Source organism: Clytia hemisphaerica, unplaced genomic scaffold, assembly GCF_902728285.1.
Source record: "Clytia hemisphaerica strain Z4C2 unplaced genomic scaffold, Clytia hemisphaerica genome assembly, whole genome shotgun sequence".
Classification (NCBI taxonomy): domain Eukaryota; kingdom Metazoa; phylum Cnidaria; class Hydrozoa; order Leptothecata; family Clytiidae; genus Clytia; species Clytia hemisphaerica.
The window spans coordinates 2,348,471-2,376,004 of NW_027103962.1; the positions used below are offsets into that span (position 1 = coordinate 2,348,471).

Sequence of the window (27,534 nt, forward strand, 5' to 3'; positions counted from 1 at the left end):
GCAGGATATTTTTATTGACGGCCGTCTGGCTTCGTCACTCGAGTATTCGGAAATGTGTTTCTTTGGTGAGAGAAATTTTAGGAAAATTGTAATGTACTCGGTAGATATAAAGGTTACAAGGTAAGAACAAACTAAAGCCTGTCTCAAAAGTATGTGGCCACTTTAACATTTTTGACAATCCCTCAACATACCAATAAGCTATACACCGTTAGAAAGATATTTCCAAGGAGAAAAAGCAATAGTCTTTAGAATATTTGAGCATTGCTTATTTTAAATCTGAATTCAGATTTTTCCGTGTCTTTCTTAGATAAACAAATGATACTTTTATAGACCTACCTGGTTATGCATTTAACACATTAATAATTGATATTATCTACGTGACGTGACCATTAAACAATCATTCAGAACACAAATAGTGAAGATCTATTAAAATTAGTCGTTTGTTTCTTATAAAAAAAGCGTTTAGAAACCAAAATTTCATGCTCTTGAAATATTCTTTCATATTCAAGACTTCGTGAGCAAAAAAACATCTATCTCATCAAAAAAATGAGTAATTTTGGCTAAGAACATTGATGTATGCTTATTAATAGTGACAATCCATGAATCACTACACATCTAAAAAAACTCTAACGGAAAAAAGATAGCGGCCGATTGATGATACGATTTTGATTTTAGGAAATAAAGGAGAAAAAAAGATAACATTGCATTGCAATTTTTAATCACAATTAAGTAAATGGTTTAGAAAAATTATATTTTAGAAGACGATGGTTCAACGCCATGAAGAGTAGGCTTTGTAGAGCTTTGTTAAATTTTCGAAAACTTTTTAAAAAACGTTGTAAACACACACGTTTTAGCGTATTAATATATAGATAGATAGATTTATAGATTAGAGAGACAATTTCAAAGTGAAAGTTTAAAAGACCCTCTTGTCATACCCTTAAATGAAATAACTAATTTTACGCATGCCAAAATTGGCTTACTGGTTCAAGAGAATGCACATTCTTCAAAAAGACCAGAGTTCAAACCAGGACAAAGTATAATATAAAGATGTTTTGAAAAGTTTTGAAATTGATAGGGAGCCACTATTGTAAACAGAAAGTTTAAAGAGCATCTGAATAAGAATTCTTCAAAATGAAAAATAAAATTTGGGAAGAAGGCTGATTTTAGCCCATCCAGCTCCAAACTTCCTGTATAGAAAATAGTATCTTGGGGTCTCAAAGTTAGTCTAGTGGTAGGAAATCTGCATAAAGTGCAAAAAGATGATGGTTCAACGCCATGAAGAGGAGGCTTTGTAGAGGTTTGTTAAATTTTCGAAAACTTTTTAAAAAACGTTGTAAAGGCATTTTTTCTTTAAGGCTTGGATTGAAAATGTTGAATCTCAATGTTGGTAAAAATAACCTATTTCAGAATAAATAAATTAACACAAAGATGTCACTTTTTAGAATCTGTTTTCTACTTCTTTAAAAAATAAACATGACAAGTTTAAAAGTAAAATCTTTTTCCACGAATTGCAGGGAATATGATCCAATGCCTCCTTGAGTTTCTCTTTCACAGGCAGGTGTAATCAAAGTCCGCATAAAAAACCCTGGTCTGGAAGCTTATTGTTTTAAAATTTTGTTATCATTTTTCTTTGTTGATCTCAAAAGATAAAAATCGATTTACCCAGTTTTTGATCACGTTACCAAGTACTCCTCCTGGGATTGGTTTAAGATTTACTCACATGATCAAAAAGTGAGCAAAACAAACTAATTTCTCAACTTAAGTTCAAGTAATGAAAAAATGGAAAGAAACAAAAGGCTTCCAGACCGGGGCTTTTTATACGGACTATGTTGTTGTCAACGGCAAGCTCAAATATAGAACAACTTGTGGGATGAGGGACTGGGCACAAAAAACATGGAGGTCCAATAAATAGATAAAGAAAGGCACGCATCCAAAAGAGGAGGGATATAACAAGGTTTAGAAAAATATCCCTACTTAATTTCCCATAAATTTCCTTAGTTTTTCCTGAAATCTTCCCCCCTTAAGTTATGTCTCTTACGCGAGCAAGTCAAGAAATATTTTTGTCTCAAAACTATATCAAGAGCTTCCCAAGACTTATTAAAAATAAAAAAATTATTACGATAAAAAGTTATCAAAAAACCTTATAAAGTATTACGTAATACATCATCAGTCAGTGGTGACTTTTTAATACATGTTTTAGTCCTTGTTTTGAAATGTACAATGTGGCATTATTCCATAGGGTTTTTGTAATCAAAAACTACGTTGATAATCTGCATGTCCACTATTTCAAAGTTTGATCAGTATGTCGTAAGTTCTGCTCCCAAGACCCAAGACAGAAAATCAAAGCAAAAGATAATAAATTTCTAGTTGTTTTTTTAGGTAACAATCCTTGCGTTCAATCTGAGGAGATGAGAATCAAAATGTCCATCTGTGGCCGTTCGTTGTCTTAGGCGAAAAGATCTTCTCGGTCAGCGGCCTGTTCAGTATCTTCAATGGAGCTGAAGTTCAAGAAATGCGATGGTCGATGAACTTCATGGTAGAATTCTTTAGGGTTGGCCAGTTGAAGTTCATAACGCATATTGGTAGAATGTCGAACACCTGTAATGAAAGGGAGAAATAAATTCTTGGTGATAGGGATACTAATCGTGTTACAATTAAAGGTTTTGTTTTTAAATAAGAGTGATATCGTTTGCTTACTCATCAATTTTAATTCACAAGTTTTTTCACATTGGATTGACACGGACTTCACTTTCTTTCGAGTGAATGTATGTTCGAATTTCGAATTTCGGTATGTATGTACTTTCAAATCAGCATTTTAAATTATACTATAGAACATCTCAGACAGTAATACGGCTGACAGCAGGTACCGGAGTTTCGCCGAAATTCTCAAATCAAAAGAAACTCCATAATCAATTGAAATCTACATACCCATGAAATTGAAGTTCCATGGTCCTTGAGCTGGCACCATGAAGAAGCCCAAGAAACGATCAGACAACAACATTTGAACTTTTTCGTAATGTGAGGGGAGGTATCCGCGTGGATTGTTGCCCGTGTCTTTGTTGTTCCGACCCCATTCGAAACCGGAGGGCGTCAATTTGTAAGCGGTCAGGGAGCAGGAACCAGGTGTAAAACTAAAATGTGAGAAAACAAAAATATTAAGTTCCTGCAGTAAAACTTCCATTAAGATGTCAAAATCTCTAAGAAAGCGAACTTTTAGAAGGCCCAGCCTGCTCTAGAGAGAAAATTTGCGAATCACTTTTCACTACAGCACCAAGGAAAATATTGTTAATAAACTGAGTTCAAAAAGATTAATGTACCTGCAAGTGATAACAATCGTTTTTTCACCGTCCCATGACGGATTATCGGACATAATTTTAGCGTGAGTCGTGACATCTTGTGGTGAAAGCTGTGGTAATTCATTTGGTTGAGTGTGAATCCACCCCAAAGGTTCCATTTCCTATGCGGAGAATAATATAAAGTCTTCAGCGAGGGAAAAATTTACATTTCATTAAGCTAGTAAGCTGTGAAGCCTGTGAAAGCGATCGAAATAGGTAAAATTATACTTATCGAGTTCCCTACTCCCGAGTACCTAATAAAAAGGGTTTGGAATAAAAATGTCACGTGTGAAAATTTTTTGAAAAGGAAGCTAATACAGAAGAATTAGGGCAAAAGAGGGAACTTTCGTACGCGTACTAGGTACCCGAGAATAACGGGGTTCGTTTTGAAAATACAACTTATTACAGTCATAGCTACAAAAACATGGTTTCTGACCGAAAAGTTCTCTAACAAAACAAAACCGCCATGCATCACAGACATGAAAACATAAAAGAAGTAACAACAGAATCAGAAAAATGGAGCAACAGAGAGAGATATAAAACATACCTTCAAGAATTCGTGCTGTGGCAAGTGAGAAGGCAGATGGACAGTTTGATGGGTACCCCATTGTGGAACTAACACGATACACCTGATTTCTTTAACTTGAGGGTTGTCCGCAGGGCTGACACCATACATGTAACCAGCGATCTACAGGAGAAATATTTCTAATTATTTCGGAAACTTTCGGATTATCTGTATTTATAATCATAAAGGCCAGTCACAACATTCATTGCAGTAATACATGTTAAAAACCGTTAATCAAAATTGATCCAAAAACCTACAAGAGGTACAAGATTCGAAAAAAGGATCAAGTTCCTAAGATTCCTGTACTAATTGGAGTTAGCTAACGCGACTGAACGCGAGAGAATCTCACTGTCTTTGGCTTTTCAATTACCTGTGTTCTGAGATCAGAAATGACAATAAACTTCTTCAAGACGTTCTTCGGTAAAATATACGTGAATCCCGTTTCCTTGATATCATCCGAAGACACGTAAATATGGTTCGTCCGCAAGTGAAGATTGGTAGCGGAAATAGCCCGGACACGCCATTCGGTTTTGGAGGAGAAAGTGGAACGCTCGTAATTGCTTGTGGTTGAGACAATGATCTCATCTCCATGAATGTTTGTGGTTTTTGTTGTGGTGGCGGTGAGTTGTGATTGGTCCTTACTTTGTTTCTCAATCTCAGCAATCTGTTGGCGTTGGGCGGACGGGGCGGAGATTTCCATACCAAGAATGATATCACGGATTTCTGATTGCGTAAGCGAGGCCACATTTACGCTAAAAAGGATAATACGAAAATGAACTCATTAGTTACATTTTACTAACTCTCTTCATGGTCTATGTCACATCAAGGATAAATTGGAAAATAAAACGAAATTAATACTTTCACCAAAAAATAAGGTAAAATAGAGATGTTATAGCTTTTTAAAAATTCTTACTTGTTTTTCTTTCCGTAATCGGCCAAAATCAAATCTTTGAGTTGCACCTATAGATAGACAAATAAATTGTGAATTTTAATCCATCTAGACTTGCCAAGCATGATTGTTGTGCATGCAACCAATAGGAGTGGTACGGCGTAAGTCGAAAGAAGATGACGATAAGAGTAGGTAGTACAGAGGAGTCTCCATAACTCGAACACGCATGGGGAACACAAATTTGTTCGAGAGACTCAACTGTTTTTCCTTCTCATGTCCTTTAGTATACACCAGAGCCTTTTCAACAACATTCAAATAGTGTGCTGCTCTAACTTGACTTTGTTAAGGTAATCTCTTTCCTTACATATTTTTTTTAAACAAAAGAAAAGAACAACTTTCATTCCCTACTGCGCCACGCGAGCACAAATTTTGAAAAATCCTTTTGTTAATTCTGCCACGTCAGCAATAATAGAGTCCTGCCTCCGTATACATCATAAAAAAAAGAATATCGTTTAAAAAAGAGACAAAAGAAATATTTACTGCTTACTTCAACTCGAACCCATTCTTCATCAGTGAGGGTGGGCCAAATATGATGCGGCTCCGTAATGGTCGTTTTGTCAGGTTTCAAGACGACTTTCGTGCGGTCTGTGTTAACGTGAAGAGCACGCAAGATGAGAATCAAACGCGAGAAAGCTGTGTAAGAAGAGATGGTTTTCAACCAATCATCGTAGAGATTGAATAACACCATCTGTGGTTCGGTGGCCTTCAAAATCAAATCGCCGAGTTTCTCCACCTATGCAATGTAGGAAAAAAGGAAGTTAGAGTGCTGAAGTAAAACATTTGTTTAACAAACTTTACGTAGAAACATACATGTTTTTTTTTTATAAGCAAGTGTCTACCCCTACATCAGGCTCGCATTATGCTTAGCATTCTATTGTTCTCAAACAATAGAGCTATTGTTTAGGTACCCAAAACTGAGCCTGTATATGCGTATAAACGTTATGCTTATAAAAGAAAAAACATGTATACTGTAAGATCTAAATTTACCCTTATCTTCATATTCAACGATAAATTCACCAGTTATACCCCAATATTTCCATACTTTTTGAATACATTTTCAATCGTTTACACACAGTTTTTGGATTTATAAGTTTTATTGCGCGATGATAGAAAAGTACAAATGGTAACTCACCTTCAAACAGGCTTGGAAAGGCAATTGAAGTTCACTTCCTTTGATAACAATGTTTGGGAAATCCAACAAATGGACCTGCACGAGAGAAAAAGATTCGAAAATTATGTTCAATTCCTTAAAATCAACGAATCGCATTTTAGGGATTTGTCGGAACATTTTCAAAAAAAATCAGTAGTATATTAAAATAGAGTAATAGACTTCTTCACTTCGAACTTTCACAATTATGTTACCCTCGACCAGGAAGCTTTTTATAACGTTTATCGTGTTTCATAGCTAGAAGCCAGTAATGTGGTCCTAGCGGCCATTTTCTTTAAGGTTTATGGGCATCACTTGAATTGTCTCCAAGTTTATTTTAATTTTGGTCGTCAACCCATGTCGCTAAGAAGCAGCATAATGAATAATAGACTAAATTAGCCAACCACGCGATTTCTATGAAGCAATAAAACCTAATTCGCCTTTACCTCAAGAGGATCCAACATTCCTTTTCTGGTGACGATAATTTGTTTGGGTTGTTCTTCGACTGGTAACGAACGAATAAGAGCAGCCACTTCTTCTGCTGTCTTCCATTTTGCAAGCTGTATGTAAGAAGAACGGTAGTCAGTATTTGTTGAGCGGAAAATGATCATACAATAAAACCCTTAGATTGATGATAAAAAGCTTATTATATATAGACTTTAACCAGTCTTATGTATGTTTTATGTAATGAATTTCGTAATGAGTTTCGTTATGACTTGAACTAATGACTTGAACTTTAAATTAAAATTATTTCCGAGTGGAAAACACACATAGAAAAGTAAGGGGAATCTAAGAAGGTCACAAGACAGAATAAGTGACCATCCTCTGAAACCACAAAATTCCCAAGTTTAAATTTAATATCTTGATGACCCTACCTGTCCAAGACGTTTCTGTCCGGCCCATACCGAAGTATGAATGATTTTCAAAAACAGTTGGCCAGTTCTCGGATTGAAAATAAAGATGGCGCCGTTGATGGGTTTCGTGGTCAAATTACCCTCGAATGTTTTGTGGATGGTCACACGATAGACGTTGGTATCGTCAACAAACCAAATAATTTGATTGGAGAATAATTCACCGTAATTTTGTGAAGAAAGGTACGGTTCAGTGGGTTCGGACGAATACAATTGAAGCGCTTTTCGAACACGTTCACGCAAGACGTATAGAGCAGGGTTGGCTTTCATGATTTTTCCCATAGCTTGTTGGATAAGTGGCTTCATACCGGGCACCCAGTTACCGAAAGCACTTAGAGAGAAATTAAAACTGGTTCAATTATCCAAGTCAAATACAGAACTTGATTGAAAGAGTTCATCTCATTTGATAGAACACAAAGTATGAATGCGAAGTTCAAGAAAATTGAAATCTAATATTGAGCATTTGTAAAAATGTTTTTACTCATTCTGCAAGACAACCTGGTTTAGGTGAATCGTTGTCAAACATCAATAAATTCATAGTCACTCACCTGTGAAGATTGTAGGCTAGATCGATACCGACGAGACATCCAGTTGGTGAAGGGTAGATACTCATGTTATCTGTTGTGTAGTCGAGATATTTCGCCCGCGCGTACCGCTCTACATCGTGCGAATCGTAATCACCCCAACGTAATTGAACATCCACCCAGTATTTTTGGGTGGTTGTGTTGTCCATTGTGTCTCTGGAAAGTTGAATGGAGCAAAAGTTGAGCAAGGGTGAGTGCTTCAGAGAATATAAAGGTGAGGTACATCAACAACGTTGTAGAGAAGTTTGAAGACGTTTTTATGCCGATGTTAGTTTACATGAATATGTACGTCGTAATTGAAAAATCATAATTTTGGGGGACTTATCAAACTATCATTTAACTTTAGCAATATCGCTCGAATGAATCCTCCTTCTCTTTTAAACATTTATCCATTAAAGCAGAAGATTTTGAAGAATTCCTTTGTAACTGATTGAAGACAATCAAATAAAAGCTTTACAACGTTCGACTAATAAGTAAAACTCGTAGAATAGTGTGTAGAGCACATCGAGGAAGGACATACTTGGAGTCAGCCAGCAATGATGGTTTTGAAACATTCCACTTGTAAGCAGCGAACAAGAGGATATCAGCACATGAACTGTTCATCTTGTAAGATTTCCTGGGATGAATGGTCTCTTTCTGAACAGTCTCAATCTCCAACGCGTCTAACTCTTGATCGAAAACCTGAGGAAGAACATAGATAAATAGGCAGTGTTCAAAGCAAGGTCCGTGATAGAAAATGAATATTACACTGTCGAACGTGCTAACCGCACTGGCTCAACTTCAGTATCTTTGAAATCATTTGTAGGCCCAATTGTAAACTTAATGGCTTAAGAAAAATTATAGCATTTTGGGTTTTAGCCTCGTTTAGGCGAAAAACTCGTCCCCAGGCCACAAAAATCAAAATTTTGAAAAAATGAAAAAAAATGAAAAAAAAAATACACCCAGAGATTTGCCTAAGGATCAAGTGTGCAAAATTTCAGCCAAATCGGACCATTTTTTAAGTCTCCAGCCTGCCCCAAAGTTTTAGCCTCGTTTTGGCGAAAAACTCGTCCCCAGGCCCCAAAAATTAAAATTTTGAAAAAATGAAAAAAACCCCCCCAGGGATTTGCCCAAGGATCAAGCGTTCAAAATTTCAGCCCAATCGGACCATTTTTGAAGTCTCCAGCCTGCCCCAAAGTTTTAGCCTCGTTTTGGCGAAAAACTCGTCCCCAGGCCCCAAAAATTAAAATTTTGAAAAAAATGAAAAAAACAAACCCCCAGGGATTTGCCCAAGGATCAAGCGTTCAAAATTTCAGCCCAATCGGACCATTTTTGAAGTCTCCAGCCTGCCCCAAAGTTTTAGCCTCGTTTTGGCGAAAAACTCGTCCCCAGGCCCCAAAAATCAAAATTTTGAAAAAATGAAAAAAACACCCCCAGGGATTTGCCCAAGGATCAAGTGTTCAAAATTTCAGCCCAATCGGACCATTTTTTAAGTCTCCAGCCTGCCCCAAAGTTCTAGCCTCGTTTGGGCGAAAAAACGTCCCCAGGCCCCAAAAAATCAAAATTTTGAAAAAATGAAAAAAACACCCCCAGGGATTTGCCCAAGGATCAAGTGTTCAAAATTTCAGCCCAATCGGACCATTTTTTAAGTCTCCAGCCTGCCCCAAAGTTCTAGCCTAGCCTCGTTTTGGCGAAAAACTCGTCCCCAGGCCCCAAAAATCAAAATTTTGAAAAAATGAAAAAAACACCCCCAGGGATTTGCCCAAGGATCAAGTGTTCAAAATTTCAGCCCAATCGGACCATTTTTTAAGTCTCCAGCCTGCCCCAAAGTTTTTGTCACAGACACACAGACACACACACACACACACAGACAGACATTCTCAGATTCTAGCTCAACTGAAGTTGAGAACAGCAAATTCGCATTTATCCGCAAAATGTTGGTGAATTATGCAGAATTTTTAGACGGAAAAGCCTCTTCTTAAACTTCGCAGAAACGGGAGAGCTCTTAACACCGAACAGGGCCACTATTAATCTCATTTTGTCACGTCACAACACATAGAGTATGAAATAAAGAGGGTCGCAACCCACGAACGCCCATGTAGTATTTGATATCGCGTTTCTGAAAAGCAGATTTAGATCGGCGGAGTAACACATTTCGGTATTAAACGTAAATGTTTTCTAAGATATTACAACCCAAAGCATCGAGCATAATCAGAAAATACTCCATCACACATGTTGTTATGGACGCTAAAAACTTGAAGAGAATTATACTCACTTGACAAAGATCCATGACCACACTCTCGTGAATTTTCTGCCATAAATGAGCTCTGAAGATTTGGATCAAAGAGATCTTGAGTGTGGGAATCTTGCCATGCATGAAAATACCTGTCAAATCCAATTGGACTTGGAAACCGACGTAAACCTAGAAGAAAAACGGCGAATGGTAAAAAACAAAAACAAAGTTTTTAACCATGAAACATATGAACCAAATCGAAGAAAGAGCAAAAACAAAAGAGAATCAATCTGGACAGCTAGCAAACTTTGGTGAATCTCTCCTAGGTGAGAAAAGTTATGAGATACTTCTACAATACACTAAAAACAAATTTTTTTCTCGACTTACATTAGCTCTGTTGATAGTTGGTGACCACCAAAGCGTGAAACGACGATTTGGAATTTGATTCAAACCAGATCTTTGTGCGTTCGTCAATTTCTTGTACTTCATTGATTCCTCAAAACCACTGGCTTTCTCCCAGAAGAGACCTTCCCAGGTTGGGAAGTAGGTTCCTTTAAACAAAGTATGTTCAAGAATTCCTTCGACTCCGCCCAAAGCTTGGATCATGTCTGTTCGATAGTTGTTGAGATTCCACAATTTACCGTCATGCCTTTGATGAGTCCACCAGAAGGGGTTTTGTTTCAGCACCTAAGTATTAAGTAGGTTTATTCATCTGGTGGCAAGTAGGTATATCCATCTGGTGGCTGTCAGCAGAGCCGAGAGTGAGTGAATCTATCCCTTTTCTATTTGCGCTTAGACCTGGGAGGTCGAATGCTGAGGTGGAACGACACACCTACTCTCAGCTCCCAGTAACTTACCGTCTAGATCAGATTAATGAATCTAAGCTACTCATTCACTGAACTGGCGGGGACCGGGGATCAGACACGCGACCCTTAATCGTAAGGCGAACTCTTTGGTGACTAAACTACCCGGAAATCTAAGTGAATATATAATGCAGATTTTCACTAATGAACACTAAAGGTGATCTAAATTCAATTCGAGCTTTACGTATTACACAAGTAATAACATTATTTGCTGTCAAAAAGAGAAACACCCCATAACTATTGTTCTAATTTCTCGAATATATTACAAAATTAGGGCAAGTTTTTACCTGGTATTGCTTGAAATCAGTTCTGACCCTCCATCCTTTATCGTAGGCGAGCGTATGACGATCTTTCTGGAAAAGCGTGTTGATTCTCGGGATACCACGATCCCAAGAATCTTCCAAATCTTCAAGCGTCAAACGACGGTTCTGGGCGTTAGCTTCTTGACGCTTGAGGGCATATTCCGCCCAAACACGTTGAGAATCAATAAATTCAGATTCCCATGGTTGAACGTATCGATACAAGTTGGGAATGACTTGATCCTCGTCATGACTCATACCTAAGTAGCAAAGAAACGAAAAAGTGAGGATTCAGGAGGTGATCCATAGCGTTTAAAAAACTTGACTTGGTATAATTCTCGTTCAAGGTGATCAATGTTCACTCTTTAAAATTGTAAAAAAAACAGAAGATTACAAAATTTGGTCAAAAAATCAGATTAATGCTGTTTTTTTAGCAGAAGTTGTGCCAAGGAGAAATTGCTTTCAAAACTCTGTTTGTACAATAGGATCAACAAACCTGAACGGAAATGAGTGATTCCAGCGTCTGTTTGTTTAGACCATCGCAAATCAGATTGTGGAATGAGGACGTGACCCATAGATAACATGCCAAGACCTCCCAGTTCTTTGGGTGTGTAGAAGACAACGGGAGGGAAACGACTTGGCATTTTGGAGTTCAATCCAATCTTGATACGTGTTTGAATCTTAAAAGAAGAATAATATCTTAGTAAGGTTTCTATCACTTACCGATAAACAAGATAAAAATGAAATGATTGCCTGTTATTCTTCGTAAGAAAATTTACTCCTTTCTTGAGGAGCCCAAGGTATTTGTGTCAAAACATGCAAAAGAAGGAAGCTCATTCCAATTCAATTGTTTAAAAGTATCTTGATAATGGTAACCTAGGTAAGTCTAGTACCTTATTTTCACATTTGACCAACAAGTCGAGTAGTTCTTGAGTATTGACGACCGATTCTCTGAAGTAAGTCATCAATCCAATCAGCGCCGTGTTCCACTTGTTAACGATCTTGGTGAACGTAGTTGAGCCAGATGCCATGAGGATTTGACGAACTCTGTTGTGGAATTTGCTCATTGAATCATTGTCCACGCGTAAGAAGCATTGTGCTGTTCTTTCTTTTGTCACCTAGAAAAGAAACCCGAAACTTTAGTTGAGGGAAATTTGCGTAACCGTAATCAGAAAAAATGAAACATACGAGAGCTTCATTTCCACACTACTCACAGTTTATATATCGGGATGCGTAAAACGGAGAAAAAAGATTTCAAAATGTTTTTCGAAAAAAATATGGCGACTCACTTAAGGCTAATTCTATCAGCCCTCGATCAAAGAATGTGCTTGGAATAAGAGTAAGTCGAACAGTAAAAAAAAAACAAAAAAAAAATAGTAAGTCGAACCTCATTTTGTAAGTTCCAGACACCATCTCGATGCGTAAATTCTTCGCTCGTCATTCGGATTTTGGGCAAGAGACGACATTCAAAACCACACATGTTGAACAACAAGTTAGGGTTATCTTTACTGTAAACAGACACGAAACTGTCCTCCCATCTGAGCGTCGAAACTGATCGAGGTATTCTGTTCTTGATATCCCAAAACACAGCTCGACCTAAATTGACGTCATGCTTCATAAGACGCATGCGTGCGTCACGAGGCCAGCATTTTTTGTTGTTGTAACCAACAATGTTTTCGTTGTTGGGATCAGGGTGCTCTGTCAGATAACGTTGGATCAAATCTTTGGCACCATCGGCTGAGAACCTAACGAGGAAGCATAAGAAATTGCTTAATAGCTTTTTATTTAAAATACAAGGTTCATGAAAGGCAGTCCAGTACTACAAAACAATGATCGAAGAATGCAGAAAATGTTTTATTTCCAAGTTTTAGTGTTTACTGAATTTCCAGATAAACAATAACACGAATCATTAGAAGGGATAAAATTATTTGATTTCTGATAGAAAGGGCGCTATACGCGGAGTCTCGCAATATTTAAATCCAGATGACTATCTCAGGACAAAAAACCTTCAAATGGTTGGTTAGTAGAAACAATAATATCAAAGGAAGAGTGTCCAGTTTAAGTGCTGATTAGTCCAACATCTTGAATTCTATTCTGGTTGTTAACAGCGGGGTTCGAATGTTGTGAAATGGAAGTTCGAAAATATGGTATAATTCAAGTAATATGGCGGACTAGTCGATTTTAAATCTGATCAGACTTCCACGGGAAATCTGTGTGCAGTTAGCTTCCCAATGATTCATAGTGTCCCCCACCCCCCTTAAAAAGAAGGACCGACAGACTTACCTGAAAAATACGTGAATTCTATCCACATATCTTGAGTAGAGACGGATAGGATGTGCCGTTTCAACTTCAGTGCTTTGGAAAGTCAAGAAATCATTGGGCATCTGTGGGGGACCTGCCATCTCACTTGCTCTTCGCAAACCAAGGACCAGAAGATCGATTACCAAGCCATAGTATTGGACGATAAAAGATGCGAATTGTAAACCTCTGATGATACCGTACGAATTGGTGTGGTTCATGTCCTAATCAAGGGAAAACCGTGTAGACAGTTAACTCTCTATAATTCGACCGTCAAGGGGGGGGGCAAGGATTCTCTTCAAATTAGACAAAGGCTCCAACTACTTTAGGCGTACAAACTTTCGCGAGCAGAAACTTTCGCGAGGACGAAAAATCACGAAATTCACGACATTTACTTTCGCGAATCAATACGTAAAATTGAGTATTTTCACATGAAAAAATGGCTTAGAGACACAAATACTTCTTGGAGTGGATTGAAATATTTGTCCTTTGACTAATTAGTCTTTTAGCAGGCTAAAAAGTGCCATAAAAGTTACATTTTATTCAAAGTTTGAAGTTTTACAGATTTTCTATTTTGTCAAGAATTTTTCGCGAGCATAAACTTTCGCGAATGGCCCTTCCTAGAATTTTTAATGACATTTACTTTCGCGAAAGGGGCCAAAATTCGCGAAAATCGCGAAAGTTAATGCTCGCGAAAGTTTGTACGCCTTAAGTACGTAAGTACTTAATGCAACTAGCAAGCTGGCGGGACTTAACTTTGAGTTCGGATAGGAGTGTGTGTTTTAATATTTTTTTTTATTTAACAGAGAAATATGCATGATCAAGTTTAATTCTTGTTGCATAGTGATTGTGATTATCTAATTAGAAAAGTGGAGATCGCCTTTGCTTAAATAGAAGGTTCATCATTTGAAATTGTTGATTCCATAGATACCTTACCTTACCTGGTCAACCGTAGTCGGTCAAAATAAATACTAAGATAACAACTTATGAGATATGATAAAAAAGCGTATCACTTATACCTGCTTATACTAATATATTTAGAGGATTTCTTATAAAAACCTCTTAGTTAACACAAAAAGGTATTTCTACGAAAAAGACCACAGTCAATCATTTACTAGTAAAGAAACGCGAAATTTGATTCTATTGTGTAATTGTCATTCAATGTTTTGGTATAAACTGACATGAAAAAAAATCACGTTTCTTTTTGTAAAACAAGCTTTGTGTTTTGGAATTGATGTTGCTGTGAAAAAATCTTACTGATTTTTTGAAGGTATATTCAATTCTTTCTTTTTTTGATTTTCTTTCTTATTTCTATATTAACATATCAAAGCTCTTAAGATTCCCCATTTAAATGTTCATTCAATTCTCTTTAACTCGAACCATTATTATTCGAATCTTTCTGCAATTCGAACTAAAATATTCCCCCTCAGTCAGAGATTGGTATAAGCTACTCCTCTGTAGTTCGAATCTTTCTATAAATACGAAGATAATTTGTTTTACATTTCAAGGAGACATTACAATTAAACTGCGTTTCCATTGCTTATAGAAACACAACTACAAGTGAGCGATCATCAACTTCGTTACCATCATGGAGCAGATAACTCGAGGGGTCCAGTCAATAGGTTTCGGAAATGAGATTGTGCTACTGCCGTATGACAACAACATTATTCCACGTCCTTAACCAAAATTGCAGGATGACGGTTTAAACTATGTGGCGATGTTTTTCCAGAAAAATTCAACATCCCTGAACGACATATATTATTATTTGCCCTACTATTGCGTTCGCGTTCAAAAACGCTCAGCTTGGAGAAGCTACAACAACGTTTTCAAAAATTACAAAGGATGTATATATCTAGGATGGTGTACAAGCCCTAACCCTGTCGCCGAATTCAACAAATTTAAAGAGTTTGATTTTGTAGACAGCAAGTTTAATCATTTTGGTTTCACTGGAAATGTAAGAATTGACGTAACAGATGAAGGCTTCATGCAAATAACCCAAGCTTAATTTCGGCAAAACCAACAAAGATGAAATTGACCTTTTATAATCTTTAAATTTATCATCGCTTGATGTTCGTATTTTTGATAGTGATAGGCATATTTTTAAGAGACGAAAGAATTCATTGAACATTTAAAATTCCTTTCTTAATTTATGAATCTGCAAACAAATAAATATAGAGGAAAACAAATAATGCAAGAAGTGCATTTTCTAGAAAACTTTCTCAAAACTAACAGGGGGGCACGCAGTTACTACAAGACAGTATGACACTTACTACCGTGGTGGTACTGTATTCAGAAGTCATGAAAACAGTTACTACACAGTGTAGTAACTGTTGTTTGGGGGTGGTGCCAAACACTAAAACTAGCACTTTTGGTGTAGTAAGTGCTTATATTTTAATTCTTTTTAAAGAACTTTCAAAATTTTTCACAAAAATGAATTTTTTTGTGAAAAAATTCTTTGTTAAAAAAAATATTTTTGTTATAAATGGACGAAAAAAAAATTGAAATTTTTCTCAGACCCAACTTTGAAATTATGCTTTCCCTAATAATTATCATTAAATTGTTCTCAACAGCTGTGTTAACCAAGTAAATTAAAAGAAAATCTAGCACAAAAATGGCTTTAGGTTGAAAAATAATCGCAATTTAGGGTAATTTCGAGCATGTTTTTGATGATATCACTCAAAAACAGGGGTGGTACCTGGAAATCTTTTCTGAAAACAGTTACTACCAACGTGTAGTAACTGCAAAGGGTGGTGGTCCTGAAAAAAAGTGTTGAAAAAGCACTTACTACACATCATGTCTTGTAGTAACTGCGTGCCCCCCCTGAAACTAAAGTTATCAAAAAGTATGACACATTGTAGGCTACGTCATATCTTCCTTCGTTTCGAGCGTAAAACTCCTACTCTTCGGGATATGAGCACTGCTTTTGTTGTCTATTACGTTTAAACCTATTAATAAGCAATTCCTGGTGGGGGTTACTAGTGGCCGCCTATAGCAGTGCCTATAGACCAAGAGTAAGGCCTAATCAGGGTGGCCACTCAAAAAAACAAGTCAAATTCCAGGACTTTTCAAGGACTTTTCCAGGATGTTTTTAAACTTTTCCAGGACTTTTTATCCTAAAAGAAAAGCATTTTCTCTCGGAACTGAGCTATGTGCAAAGCTTTTTCTAACTTGCTCCAAAGCAACGAAATAGAGAATGGGCCAATTTGATTTTAACCAAGAAGACAAGAAGCCCAGAGGGCATGAAGGCCCAGCGAATAAAAATATGAACTGAACAAGACTTAAGTAACAGAGAGGATTTGAACCTAAAGTCGCTAGTACAAGCCAAAGACGCCTTAAACCACTCGCCTATCTCTTATTAGCAACAATGAGAAATAAATCAAAATATTTAATCTTATATACAGAAGTGTTTTGTTCCTAGCACGTGAACAACTGAACTGTTCACTGAACTGTTCACATGATAGAGAAATATAAAAACAACTTTTTTAAAAGAACATATTCCTAAAGAGAAGAAGGTTTGTTACTCTGTGTAAATCACATTGTTTTTCTTAAAACGTAGTTATATTCTTATAGTTTTAGTAGTTAATTGTATTTTCTCCTTTTATGTTTTAAACCAATAAAGACGATTGCAATTGTTTTTATTCTGCCAATCATGTTCTAAAGAGACATGTTTCAGCCAATCAAATTTTTCACAATATGTACTAGCCTGTGCTTGAAATAAAACGCGTATCGCCTAGTAAATTGTTACACACTGACACCGGGCAGAATGCTAATGAAAGGCCCACTACGCTAAAGCTAGCTGGGCCAATAAAGAAGATTTGCATAGACAATCACATAGCTTTAAAAAGAATCTTACAAATTGTCTTACTTGTTGAGGATATTTTTAGGCGACAAAGATTTTATAAAGTGAGAGTTAACCGTACATTACTCTTGTATTTTTGTTTTTAAAGTAACCAATACGGATTTCGAATTACTTTTCGAGCGAAAAAAATAGGGTTATATGTTTTAAATTGCATTCAGCTAATTGGTCATGAGGCGCACAGTTAGATTACCATTCGAAACTGCTAGATTGTCAAAAAAAATTGCAAAACTAGATTTCAAAAAAATTACCAAAATCTTATTGCGAGCAAAGCGAGCATGAAAAATTTGAAAAATTATTTCACCAAAATTGATTTCAGGGCGCAGTTTAAGACGCACAAAGTCCAACTTTTAATAAGATTTAACAAAAAAGTTTTGGCGCCCCTTTCCCTTTCTCCCCCAAAAAAGCCAATTTAAACAATTTTAGTGGTGCATCATCGTTTTCATCAACAATTGGAAAATATCACTTTTTTAGAAACAGAAACATAGGATTATCTCTTTGAAACGCAACAAGATAATATTTTCGAAGATAGGACGTGATATTCTGAAAAACTTCAATGGGTGTATTCATAAAGCTGGTGTTTTATAAGTGTCTCATAGGAACCAGTTTTTAGACGATAATGCTTTTGGCTTTTAGCCAAACTACTCTTGGGTACCTAATAAGTGTACCCCTCGCTAATTAATTTTTTGAAAAATTTTCCACCTATGACATTCTTATTCCACCCCACCCCCTGCTAATTAAGTTTTGGGAAAATGTTTTCGAAAGTTCCCTCTTTTGCCCTAATTCTTCTGTATTAGCCTGCTTTTCCAAAGTTTTCCACCCAGGGCATTTTAATTCCAACCTCCCTGATTAGATTTTGAGATTTTTTCAACCGCTTAATTCCAAACCCCGTCCATTGGTACCCGAGAGTATGCCATTATGTTTGACGATTTTGACAATATTTATGACTTCTGTAAACACAGATATTAGAATACAGAAAATAAAAGCAATAAATATCTGATCAGAATACAAATTCCTTCACGCTTGATCGCTTATAGAGAAAGGTTAAATTCCAGGACTAACAAGGAAAAATATTCCAGGACTTTTCCAGGACTTTAATCAATTTTCTGAATTTCCAGGACGCTTTTCCAGGACTTTTCAGGACTAGTGGCCACCCTGCTAATAGCCGGGAGCTGTCTATTGTGTAGACTAGACACATTGATAATGTAAACTAGTCTAAAAAGTAAGATAGGGAACACAAACCTTGTAATTGATAACAATGTTGTTTTTAGCCGTCATATAATCAGCAATATTGTGATCAACGATCAGCCTTAACAATCTGTTCAACAGGGTCAAATCGATCTTCTCGTAGATCTTGTCATACTTCGATTCGATCATGACATTGCACTCTCCGTCATTCGTCTCCCAAACGTCTTGTAAATTGTTGATGCCTGAAAATGGATCAGCTTGCTTGTTTAGTTCATACGAAACGCTCTTAAAGGGGACGTCTGGTCTGATTTTAGGTATTGTTTTTTTAGAATTTTTGGAAAAATTATTTCAGGGAGATTAAAATGAGCTATCTCACTTCAAGAGATTTTTTTTCAATCATTTAAAAAATCCCTCTTTTTCAAAATTTATGACGTAGCTTGTGTGATATGTTTTCTATTAGACCAGCGGCCGAGGCGTACTACCGATACTACTAATTCAGGGCTATCCAGTTGTGGGAATGATTTTTTCTGAAAATGCTCATAGGAAAATGCTGACGTCATCGGAAAACGCCAAAAACGTCGATTCACGCCTTAAAAATGCCATTTCTCGGCACCAGGTGGTCGAAACTTAACAAATAACCCCATTTTCTTTATCTACTTTTTACGCTGAACCCGCTGGTATTCTCAGATATTTGATTTTCAGACTTCGAAAAAACCGTTAGTAAAGAGGGGACCCTTGATAAGTTCTATCGATTAACTAAAAGTCGATTCACTCGAAAACTGCAGGAGATTCGAAGGGCAAATTTTTTTTGTCAATTCTACACCCTATCAGGAGCATAATATCAAAAATTTGCCCTGATCTAAGGGGTGCCCTACGAAAACCATTTTAAAGGCCTTTTTTGAATCTCGGACGCTGGTCTATATGTTCTTTCAAGTAAACAAGATTAACTCCTCTTTCTGTGCAGCTGGCATTTTTATAAGAAAATTTTAAGTAAGTCAGAGATGTGCAAGAGCATTTAAAGTCGTTAAAACATCTTTTTCCCAACATTTTGTCAATGAAAGCTTACTCCAACATCTTCATAGAAAACTGAAATATTTATATAGTTGTGGACTGGAAAAATAATCGAAATTAGAAGTTTGAATTAAAATGTTCTTATCAAAAGTTGTTTAAATACAGTACTTTAGACTACAGACAAGATTTCTGTTCTTATAAATTACGAACAAAGATTACGTCAAAAATCAGGTAAAAGAGAGAAAATTGTAAAACACTAAAATCTGAATATGTCAGTCAAAAATAAAGATTTTGAGTTCGTTTTTTCTGCAAACTTTTTTTTACTAATTTAGCTATCTGGCATAGAATTATGACTGAAATGATGTACCAAAGCAGACGTCCCCTTTAAAGATTTTCCTCTGATGAATTTCTTATCCAATCAGCAGTAATCATCTAGCCTTTAATTTCATGCTCTCATAAATTTAGAAGGATTATGCTGATAATTTCAGAAATGTAGGGTTTCGAGAGAGAACACACAATAATACAGTGGACTTGAACTACAAGAAAGAGAACTTAAAAGATAAAAACAAAGGGACGAACCTTGACACCATTTGTATACGAGAAGAGGTGGGGGTTCGGTATCGGCGGGTTTGATCCATGGAGGGAACAGTCGCCGTTTGTCAGCTTCATACCAAAGGTACTGATCAAGATAAGCATCAGTGATCTTCTCCAACGGCTCCACATCAAACACAGGCACCAAGTGACTGTACAAGTCCATAAATTCGATACCAACCTAAACGAAAAAAAAAAAGCTTAAGCACAATGTCATAATGATTTTTGATCAAAATTATTTTGCATGGGAGAGTTTTTTATTCTTTACCAAATACGCTTACTGTCTACCCAATCATAATGCGATATCCTTTAGGTTATTTCTCTAACTCCACACAATTTTGATGCTTTTTGGAGCCTTGTTTCTTGGGTGAAGTGTCCTTAAGTCAAATTTTTGGGGGGACCTGATATGTTTGGGGGGGCTAAAATTTCAATGGCAAAGCTGGGGGCTGATTATTTCTTCTACTATTTTTCTTTATGTCACCACATTTTTTTACAAGATATGACAGTTTTTGGCCACAAAAGAGAGAAAACACCCCAGAATTTTCGTGCTCGTTTCGCTCGTGTTATTTTCATCAAAGACATTTTTACTTATCATAGCGGGCGCCAAAATCAAAATCTCCTAAAATTGCCTACCCAGTTTGCCTGAATTTTAGTCGACCCACCACGCTACTGCACATTATAGTCATTTTCACCCAATAAATAAAGGCCTTTCCACATCATTTAAATAAAAAACGTTAACATTTCGAGAATGGCTACAGAATAGAGATGTGATTTTTCTAAAAACGATATTAATCAACAAATATCTTGTACTAGGTATAAAACTGGGGGCTGCTTAAAAACTTTTAATATTTTTTTTTGGGGGGGCTATTTTTTGCCTTGGACCTAGACCTGGGCTGACCCTATGAAAAGCAAACCCTGGGTCAACCATAAAAAATCTAATTATTTTGATTGTTTGTGCTTGCAAAGTCCATGTATCTTACTAGATCCAGTCAACCACACGCCAACCGAGAAAGAAAACATGGGTGAAGTAACACGAAAGTTTATCTACGATGGTATAAAATTGTACATCTTAATTCTTACAAGATGACAAGGAACAGTACCATCGATGGAACACTTATAAATATATTCTAAAATTCTAGTCTTTATATATTACCTTAGGCGACACAAAAGATCGCTCTCTACCATGTTCTCATGCCTAGAACTTTGGGTTTACCCTGATAACCACAGCTATAAGTCCGTAAGAATATTGCCGTGGCAGCCGTGGGAATATTGCCCTAGAATTTAACCGAGCGTGCTTCTGGGTTTCAATTAAATTTCTAGCAGTTCAGTGCAATAATAATACCTCTTTGAAAGCTCTTTGAGTTAATAGATGACGCTTAATTCTGGAGAGAGCTTCATGGGGATTGTCGTAAGCTTGTTCAATGAGTCCAAGTTCTTCTCGTTGTGATTGGTTCAATCTGCTTTTCACACTAAGAGAAAATGAAGAAAGAAAATGATTTAGTACGGTCACGTAAGAATTCACACATCATCGAACATTAGATGCAAAAAAGTCGATGAGACTTCGACTTAACAGCATCAGCATTGAAATCAGCGTAGATCTTTTAATGGCTAAAATCTAATGTCATATTTATGAGAGACAAAGCTAAGTGACTTACCTGTAGGCCTCTTTCAATCTTTCGAGAGCCAAGATCAATAATTTGGTGTCATGTTTATACGACAGAGGCGGGAAGGGGATTGGTGAGAACCGTCTTGATTCCAACCAATGAACAGTCGTGGTGTAGATAGCAACAGCTTCTTCAGCCGAAATGTATGGACCGTCCTTCAAATAATTGTGTTGTCTCTCTTGTTCAGCTGAAAGTTGAAAGAAATGGAGGTGATAATTAAAGAGCATTATACTTATCTTTCTAGAATAACATTGATTCGAAATAGAGATTCTAAATAAAAATTGCCACTTCAAGTAATTATCACTTTCGTAAATTTTAGCCACTTCCTTTCTGAAATCTGAAAAAGGAATCTGTTTCTGCCACAGAAGCTGTGGGACAATGATCTTTCAAAGAAGCAGACAGAGTGGTTGTAACCAACTCACTGCCACTAGCTTATACGAAAGACAAACCTTTCAAATAGAGACGTGTCAATCTTCCAAGATTCTTCTTACAGACAGTTTTATCAACAGTCGCACCACGTCTGATACGTTCTCTGTTGTAATGAGCTACATTGGTCCACCAATCAGCTTTCGCTTTCACATAACGAAGGATCATGTTCTCCACAGGGATGGGAAGTCCAGGAACCTAAGATTAAAAGAATCATACGATTTAATAATTTTTGTTATACAGGCTGAAGCTCCTTATGATCAGTAATTTATACCAAATAGCTTGAAAACTCTCCACAGAGTTTTTCAAGAAATAATTTTGCACTTTCGTAAATTTTTGCCACTTTCGCGAAAAAATCACAAGATTACTTGAATTAGAATAGGAAAAATTTAAGAAGTTGGATTTTAGAATATTATTGATTTATCTGGCTTTATTGCTTTATTTACAAGTACCGCTGCAAACAAGTTAAAAAAATCAGAAAACAAGCAAAATAGCATTTTATCTGTGCTGGATGAAAAATATATATATATTATATAAGAAAATTCAATGAAATTGACTAACCTTCCATGGGATGTTTGCTTTCCAGCATCTCCATGCTTCGCTTAAATGTTGCAAGATGGTTCGAGCTTTGTTCTGTTTGATTCCTTCTGGCATCATATCAAGAATATCGTGCATAACAGCTGCTCTCAACTCCAAATCATAATGACTTTCCACTCTCTGTTTTGTGACTGTCTTTGCCACTCCTTTAGAGTGACGACCTTCAAACTGTCTGGCGAGCAAGTTACCAAGCCATCTCTCAAGGAGGGGGACAATGCCACGCAAGAAGAAAAGCCACACTCTCCATCCTGGAGCCCAGATACCACATCCAGGGCCTTTACCAACAGCGCCCTAGCAAAAAGAGGTTGAAGATTGATTTAATGCAAGTTATTGAAGAGCACTATCAATATCCTCAAATTCAAACATAGGGAAATGGCACTGAATCACTTACAAAAACTTAAAGGGTTTTACTTTTTTAGTTCCTGGAAGAGCCCAATTCCTTATTAGAGAAACAGGGAAACCATTTGTTTAAAAAGAGTGACAGTCATCTATAAACTGTGATAATTAAAAGAAACATGCAAGGCTCTTGCTAAGAATCTTTTTATATTGAGTTTTTGAATCAAGTGGGTTACTAAATATTTTTCACACTTTCTTTTCTTAAGGTGGAGTCTCTTATTTTAACTGTATAATATCAAATAAATTGTGTTCCTGAACTTACCGTGTTAAATCTGTAGTAGATCAAATGTTTTAAATCTTTGCACATTCTGATTTGCTTCATGAGTTTGTATTTGTATCGATACATACCAGTCAACTGGCCAACATGTGCAAACACATATTGAATACCATCAGCAAGCTGAAAATGAAAAGGGTTAAGATCATAAAAAGATGACCAGATAAAGCTTTGTTTGAAAATTATGGAAAATGTCTTATTCTTTTAAAGCTTCTTAGCAATTATATCTTAACGTCAGAAAGCCATTTTGTGTCAAGGTGTAAATGAGCCACATACCCTACGGTGCATTTGAAGATGTTTTCAGCTAAATACTTATGACAACATAAGCATAGTACCAAATGACCAAATTTCATTCAAGTTTTTACCTGGTATGCATCAGCATTAGTCAAACGATACTGGACATGAGAATCCACAACCAGTTTTGTCAACCGCAAGATTTCACGACACAAATGGAAAGCGTTACCAAAACGAGACTTCTTTCTTTCTTTTGTGGTCAACGTTTTGACAGGTTTCAAATTGAAGTTATAATCCAAGTGGAGGTAGTTCAAGTTCTTACGATGAATCAATAAATTCAACATATTATATCCTTGACGACAAACTTGCAGACCAGCTTCTACCCAATCCAATGTTGTAGTTTGAAAGAATTTGGTAGCTTTGAAAGATCTGAAAAGATATCGCTTCTTCATGGCTTTTGGTGGTCGATGATGTAAAGCATTGAGTACAAAATATTTCAAAAGTTTTTGATACGAGACTCTGACTTTGACAGGAGATGTTGAAGGACAATGTTCCATATACCTGGAAAAGAAAATGCATGGATGATGTTTGTGATAAAAAATTTTGGAGTAGATTTGTAATAATGTTTCAATGGTACTGAAAAGTCTTTAACATGGCATGCTTATGTAAAAATCAGATCTAGAAAACTTTCATATAAAGAAAATTGTTTAACAGGATTCTGCTTCCACTTACCATGTTTTGACAAGAGGAATGTCAAGAGCACGTCGTGTTGTACCAGATCTCAAATTGTAAGGTCTTGGAGCCCAAAGCAACGAAATACCTAAAAAATAATTTTCAGTTTAATGTTTAAAAAGCTTAATGTAAAAGTGTGGCATATCATTCTGATAGAAGCAAATAACATATTCTTTTTTCAAGGATCTTGACAAGGTTAATGAATGACTCTCATTATCATACATGAAGGCCAAAGAATGTTCTAAAATGTCGAGACATGAATGATACACCATGAAAAAGAAGATAGCAGCTTACCGTCTGCAGTGTTATCTGTGTAGAGAGGAGAATCTTGAAGGAAGGGTTGATAATCTTCAGGCAATTCAAATTCATCATCATCTTCTATAGTTGGTTCATTGACCTAAGAAAATAAAAAATGGATTTATTTAAAGCAATTGTGCTGTAATGAAATTAGAACTCGTAACAGCTCGTAACAGTCTAAAGATCTCTAGTCACTACTTTGAAATTTTGGTTCAAAATATTGATACATGGACTAAAGATTTTATTTGATGCTGAAATAGTGAATTTAGCCATTTTAAACAATGAGAAAAAACTGATGAGCAAATCCTTGATAGTAACAAACGGTTTGTATGAGCTGGTTCAACTAATACAATTAACCTGCTTGTGAACATTTTCTTGATAATAAAACTCAAACCTTGCTTTAAAAATACATTAAAAAGATTTTAAAAATACATTCTCGTACCTTTACTGAGTGTCTGTGAGCGATAGGATTGATGAGGGGGTCAAAATAAAATGCTGGTAAATCAGGATCTTCAGTTTTGATGAAAACAACCGTTGGTGTGTGATACCTGGAGACAATAGATGTAATGACACCAGAGAAGTAATACTGAAGTCAAATGCTTTAAAGATCACCAGTGCTATATGAAATGTCAAACTTTTCTTTTGTACAATTCTGTTTTGGAGATCCATTTTTCATATTTTTTGATTAAAGTATCAATGAACTTGTTAAGTACTCTAAGCAGCATATATTTTATTCTTTAGATATAAGCCTGGGCAAAAGTACTACAACTTAATTAATATAGCCATAATACCAAAACCAAAATAAGTATTCTTTATACTTTGATTTCCCGAATATTATGGCACGAAAGCTTATTAGTCCCAATATAACAAACAGTTTTGCAAAGTCTACAAAATTCATTTAAACAAAAATTATATTCATGCCAAAATAAATTGTCAGAATTAAAGAAAGCTTACCAGGAGAGGTGGACAAATTGTGTGAAGTTATTGTACAAGTATGGAAAAGCAATGCGGTATTCTGTACGAATGGCTTGACGAATAATGATCTTGTTGATGTCATTAAACTCATTCCAATCCTCGTCAAGATTAGAAATATCTTTTACAAGTGGCTCAAACTTTGGTCCCCCTGGAATGGCCAAATTCAATGCTTTAGCAGTGAAGAAAGATTTTAAGTCAAATAAATAGAAATAATTTTCATCAACCAAATCTGTTATCAATTGATTTCCCAAACGATATAATGTTGAGATCATTGGTATGGTTAAGTTCCAGTTGCGATAAGTACTCCCATTGACATACCTGAACAAAGTCAAAAATGATTTTTGAGTTTAAAAATGTGATTTTAGTGAATAAATACTTCTGGAGACATCAAGAAACATCAGATTTTTGGTCCAGTCTGAGAAAATTAAATGCAACGAAAGCGTTCTGAACAAGTCTCCATATTGGCCAATATAAAGATGAATGATAAAAAAAAGAATGAACAGATGAAAGTAAACAACTCCTACTTTGTATCGACTAATGGTTTATGATCATAGAACCATTCGTAAACATGTTTATCTTCCTCAGAGTCAAGGTCAATCATAATTGGTTCTTGAGGTTCAACGTCAATTATGTTGTCAGCATAATCCAGAGGTGGTTCTTCATCATCAAAAGGTGGAAATCGCATTCTTTTGAAATGTCTACGATCTCGCTTTTCACGCCTCATCATGATCCACATGGTTCTGGCGAAACAAGGGAACAAAAAAAATATAATCTAAATCATTTCAAATTTATTCATGTCAGTTGTGTGTCCAATTCAACAATTTTATAATGAATATGACATAAAATTAAAGTAACTACAGAAATATAGCCATTTTCATATCACAAAAGCAAAGCTAAACCAAAAAAGCTTACCCCCATTGAGCAATGTAAATTGGTTCCACAACCCATGGGATTTCATCAACAAATGTAATAGCACCAGTGATATGGTATAACACTTTCACATCTCGAATTTGTTCCCATGGCATTGGCATATTCTCCAAAAGCTTTAAAATTGCATGTGGCATGTACTTCAATGCACTAAAATTGTTAATTTTTACTCATTATTACTTGGAAGGTTCTAAGCAATGATTTTGAGGTGTAATTTTTTCTCCATGATCAGTTATTTCTAATACTGATAAGTTTTGGTCCAAGCATGATTTTTATAAGCAATGTACCTATAAAATCAAAATAATTTTAAAATAAACATGAGGTATTTACCCTAAATAGACTCTCTTGTCATGTCTGAATTTCCGACTTGTCATATCGCCATGATCACGGATAATCTTTCGAACATGTTCAGGAGGCATGTCATCTTTTTGAGCTTCAACAAATCCAAACTTTCGCTTCTCAGCATATCTTCTTGATTGGAGTTGATTCCACTCTCGAGCTAAGAAGATTACAGTGTAAATGTTTTATCAAGAAGATCAATAAAAAAGTTAACAAGGTAACTTTGATCGCAGAAACTGCCAGAAAAATCAGATCAGATTTATAATTTTCATGCCTGATGATTGCCTCATTATCTGACACTGCCCTGTCGTAAGATACTATGTAAAAAACACTAAGTGTGGCCCTTTTAGAACATTGCTTGAAACTTGAAAAAAAAAAGATATCATGTAGGTTTAAATGACCTTAATTGACATGAGATCTGGTGGTAGCCTAGTTATCAAAATAATCTTACCTTTAGCTTGAAGTATTTTGTCTCGCTCATTTCCCTGCTGATGACCACCAAACTCTCCACCATAACCTGCCATTTTGGCCGACTATATTTTGAAAACAGATAATTATATTCTTTTCATTTAATTTTTGTCCTTTATCTGAAAAGACCATTTTCAAATTAAATTTGAATAGCTCCCTGGAAAGTAAACTTCACTATACACAATGAGCTCATAGCTTGAGGGTCAATTTTTAACCCTACTTTAGATTTCTCTTTTAAAATTTGACTGGGTAGGGCATATACAGCCAGCTTTTTCTCAAAAAGATACTTTTTTGAAATGGCACTATTTTTTTCAAAACAATACTATCTTTGTTGAAAGGATACCATCTTTTTGAAACGAAACTATCTTTTTACACTATTTTTTAGTCTTTTTCAAA

General features: G+C 36.0%; 1 protein-coding gene, 1 long non-coding RNA gene and 1 other non-coding gene across 4 annotated transcripts in view; 1 reads left to right on the top strand and 2 right to left on the bottom strand.

Moving 5' to 3' along the window:
* Window positions 1–1,431: 1,431 nt before the first annotated feature.
* LOC136810301 (pre-mRNA-processing-splicing factor 8) overlaps window positions 1,432–27,534 on the bottom strand; it is a 40,752-nt gene continuing 14,649 nt past the window's right edge. Inside the window, exons 2-36 of one of the 2 annotated variants that reach the window (XM_067066869.1) lie at window positions 27,122–27,203; window positions 26,662–26,830; window positions 26,317–26,481; window positions 25,929–26,144; window positions 25,384–25,722; window positions 24,872–24,977; window positions 24,427–24,529; window positions 24,133–24,220; window positions 23,532–23,961; window positions 23,155–23,289; window positions 22,461–22,787; window positions 21,923–22,097; window positions 21,465–21,660; window positions 21,152–21,278; window positions 19,798–19,990; window positions 18,262–18,449; window positions 13,149–13,387; window positions 12,253–12,610; window positions 11,759–11,983; window positions 11,362–11,545; window positions 10,854–11,125; window positions 10,091–10,390; window positions 9,746–9,892; window positions 8,012–8,172; window positions 7,456–7,647; window positions 6,872–7,238; window positions 6,443–6,556; window positions 5,982–6,056; window positions 5,337–5,582; window positions 4,814–4,860; window positions 4,271–4,652; window positions 3,883–4,023; window positions 3,318–3,457; window positions 2,929–3,131; window positions 1,432–2,598 (exon numbers count right to left, since the gene is read on the bottom strand). In XM_067066869.1, coding sequence (XP_066922970.1) covers window positions 2,447–2,598; window positions 2,929–3,131; window positions 3,318–3,457; window positions 3,883–4,023; window positions 4,271–4,652; window positions 4,814–4,860; window positions 5,337–5,582; window positions 5,982–6,056; window positions 6,443–6,556; window positions 6,872–7,238; window positions 7,456–7,647; window positions 8,012–8,172; window positions 9,746–9,892; window positions 10,091–10,390; window positions 10,854–11,125; window positions 11,362–11,545; window positions 11,759–11,983; window positions 12,253–12,610; window positions 13,149–13,387; window positions 18,262–18,449; window positions 19,798–19,990; window positions 21,152–21,278; window positions 21,465–21,660; window positions 21,923–22,097; window positions 22,461–22,787; window positions 23,155–23,289; window positions 23,532–23,961; window positions 24,133–24,220; window positions 24,427–24,529; window positions 24,872–24,977; window positions 25,384–25,722; window positions 25,929–26,144; window positions 26,317–26,481; window positions 26,662–26,830; window positions 27,122–27,194 — 6,975 coding nt within the window. In that variant the 5' untranslated portion in view covers window positions 27,195–27,203 and the 3' untranslated portion in view covers window positions 1,432–2,446. Of the gene's footprint in view, window positions 2,599–2,928; window positions 3,132–3,317; window positions 3,458–3,882; window positions 4,024–4,270; window positions 4,653–4,813; window positions 4,861–5,336; window positions 5,583–5,981; window positions 6,057–6,442; window positions 6,557–6,871; window positions 7,239–7,455; window positions 7,648–8,011; window positions 8,173–9,745; window positions 9,893–10,090; window positions 10,391–10,853; window positions 11,126–11,361; window positions 11,546–11,758; window positions 11,984–12,252; window positions 12,611–13,148; window positions 13,388–18,261; window positions 18,450–19,797; window positions 19,991–21,151; window positions 21,279–21,464; window positions 21,661–21,922; window positions 22,098–22,460; window positions 22,788–23,154; window positions 23,290–23,531; window positions 23,962–24,132; window positions 24,221–24,426; window positions 24,530–24,871; window positions 24,978–25,383; window positions 25,723–25,928; window positions 26,145–26,316; window positions 26,482–26,661; window positions 26,831–27,121; window positions 27,258–27,534 lie in introns of those variants that run through there. The other variant, XM_067066868.1, reaches the window with a different exon arrangement.
* On the top strand, window positions 14,333–15,297 carry LOC136810319 (uncharacterized). Its single transcript, XR_010847094.1, has 2 exons — window positions 14,333–14,433; window positions 14,710–15,297. It is a non-coding gene; the product is annotated as an uncharacterized lncRNA (long non-coding RNA).
* LOC136810352 (small nucleolar RNA SNORA79) lies at window positions 20,756–20,914 on the bottom strand. The gene has a single exon (XR_010847097.1). It is a non-coding gene; the product is annotated as a small nucleolar RNA SNORA79 (small nucleolar RNA).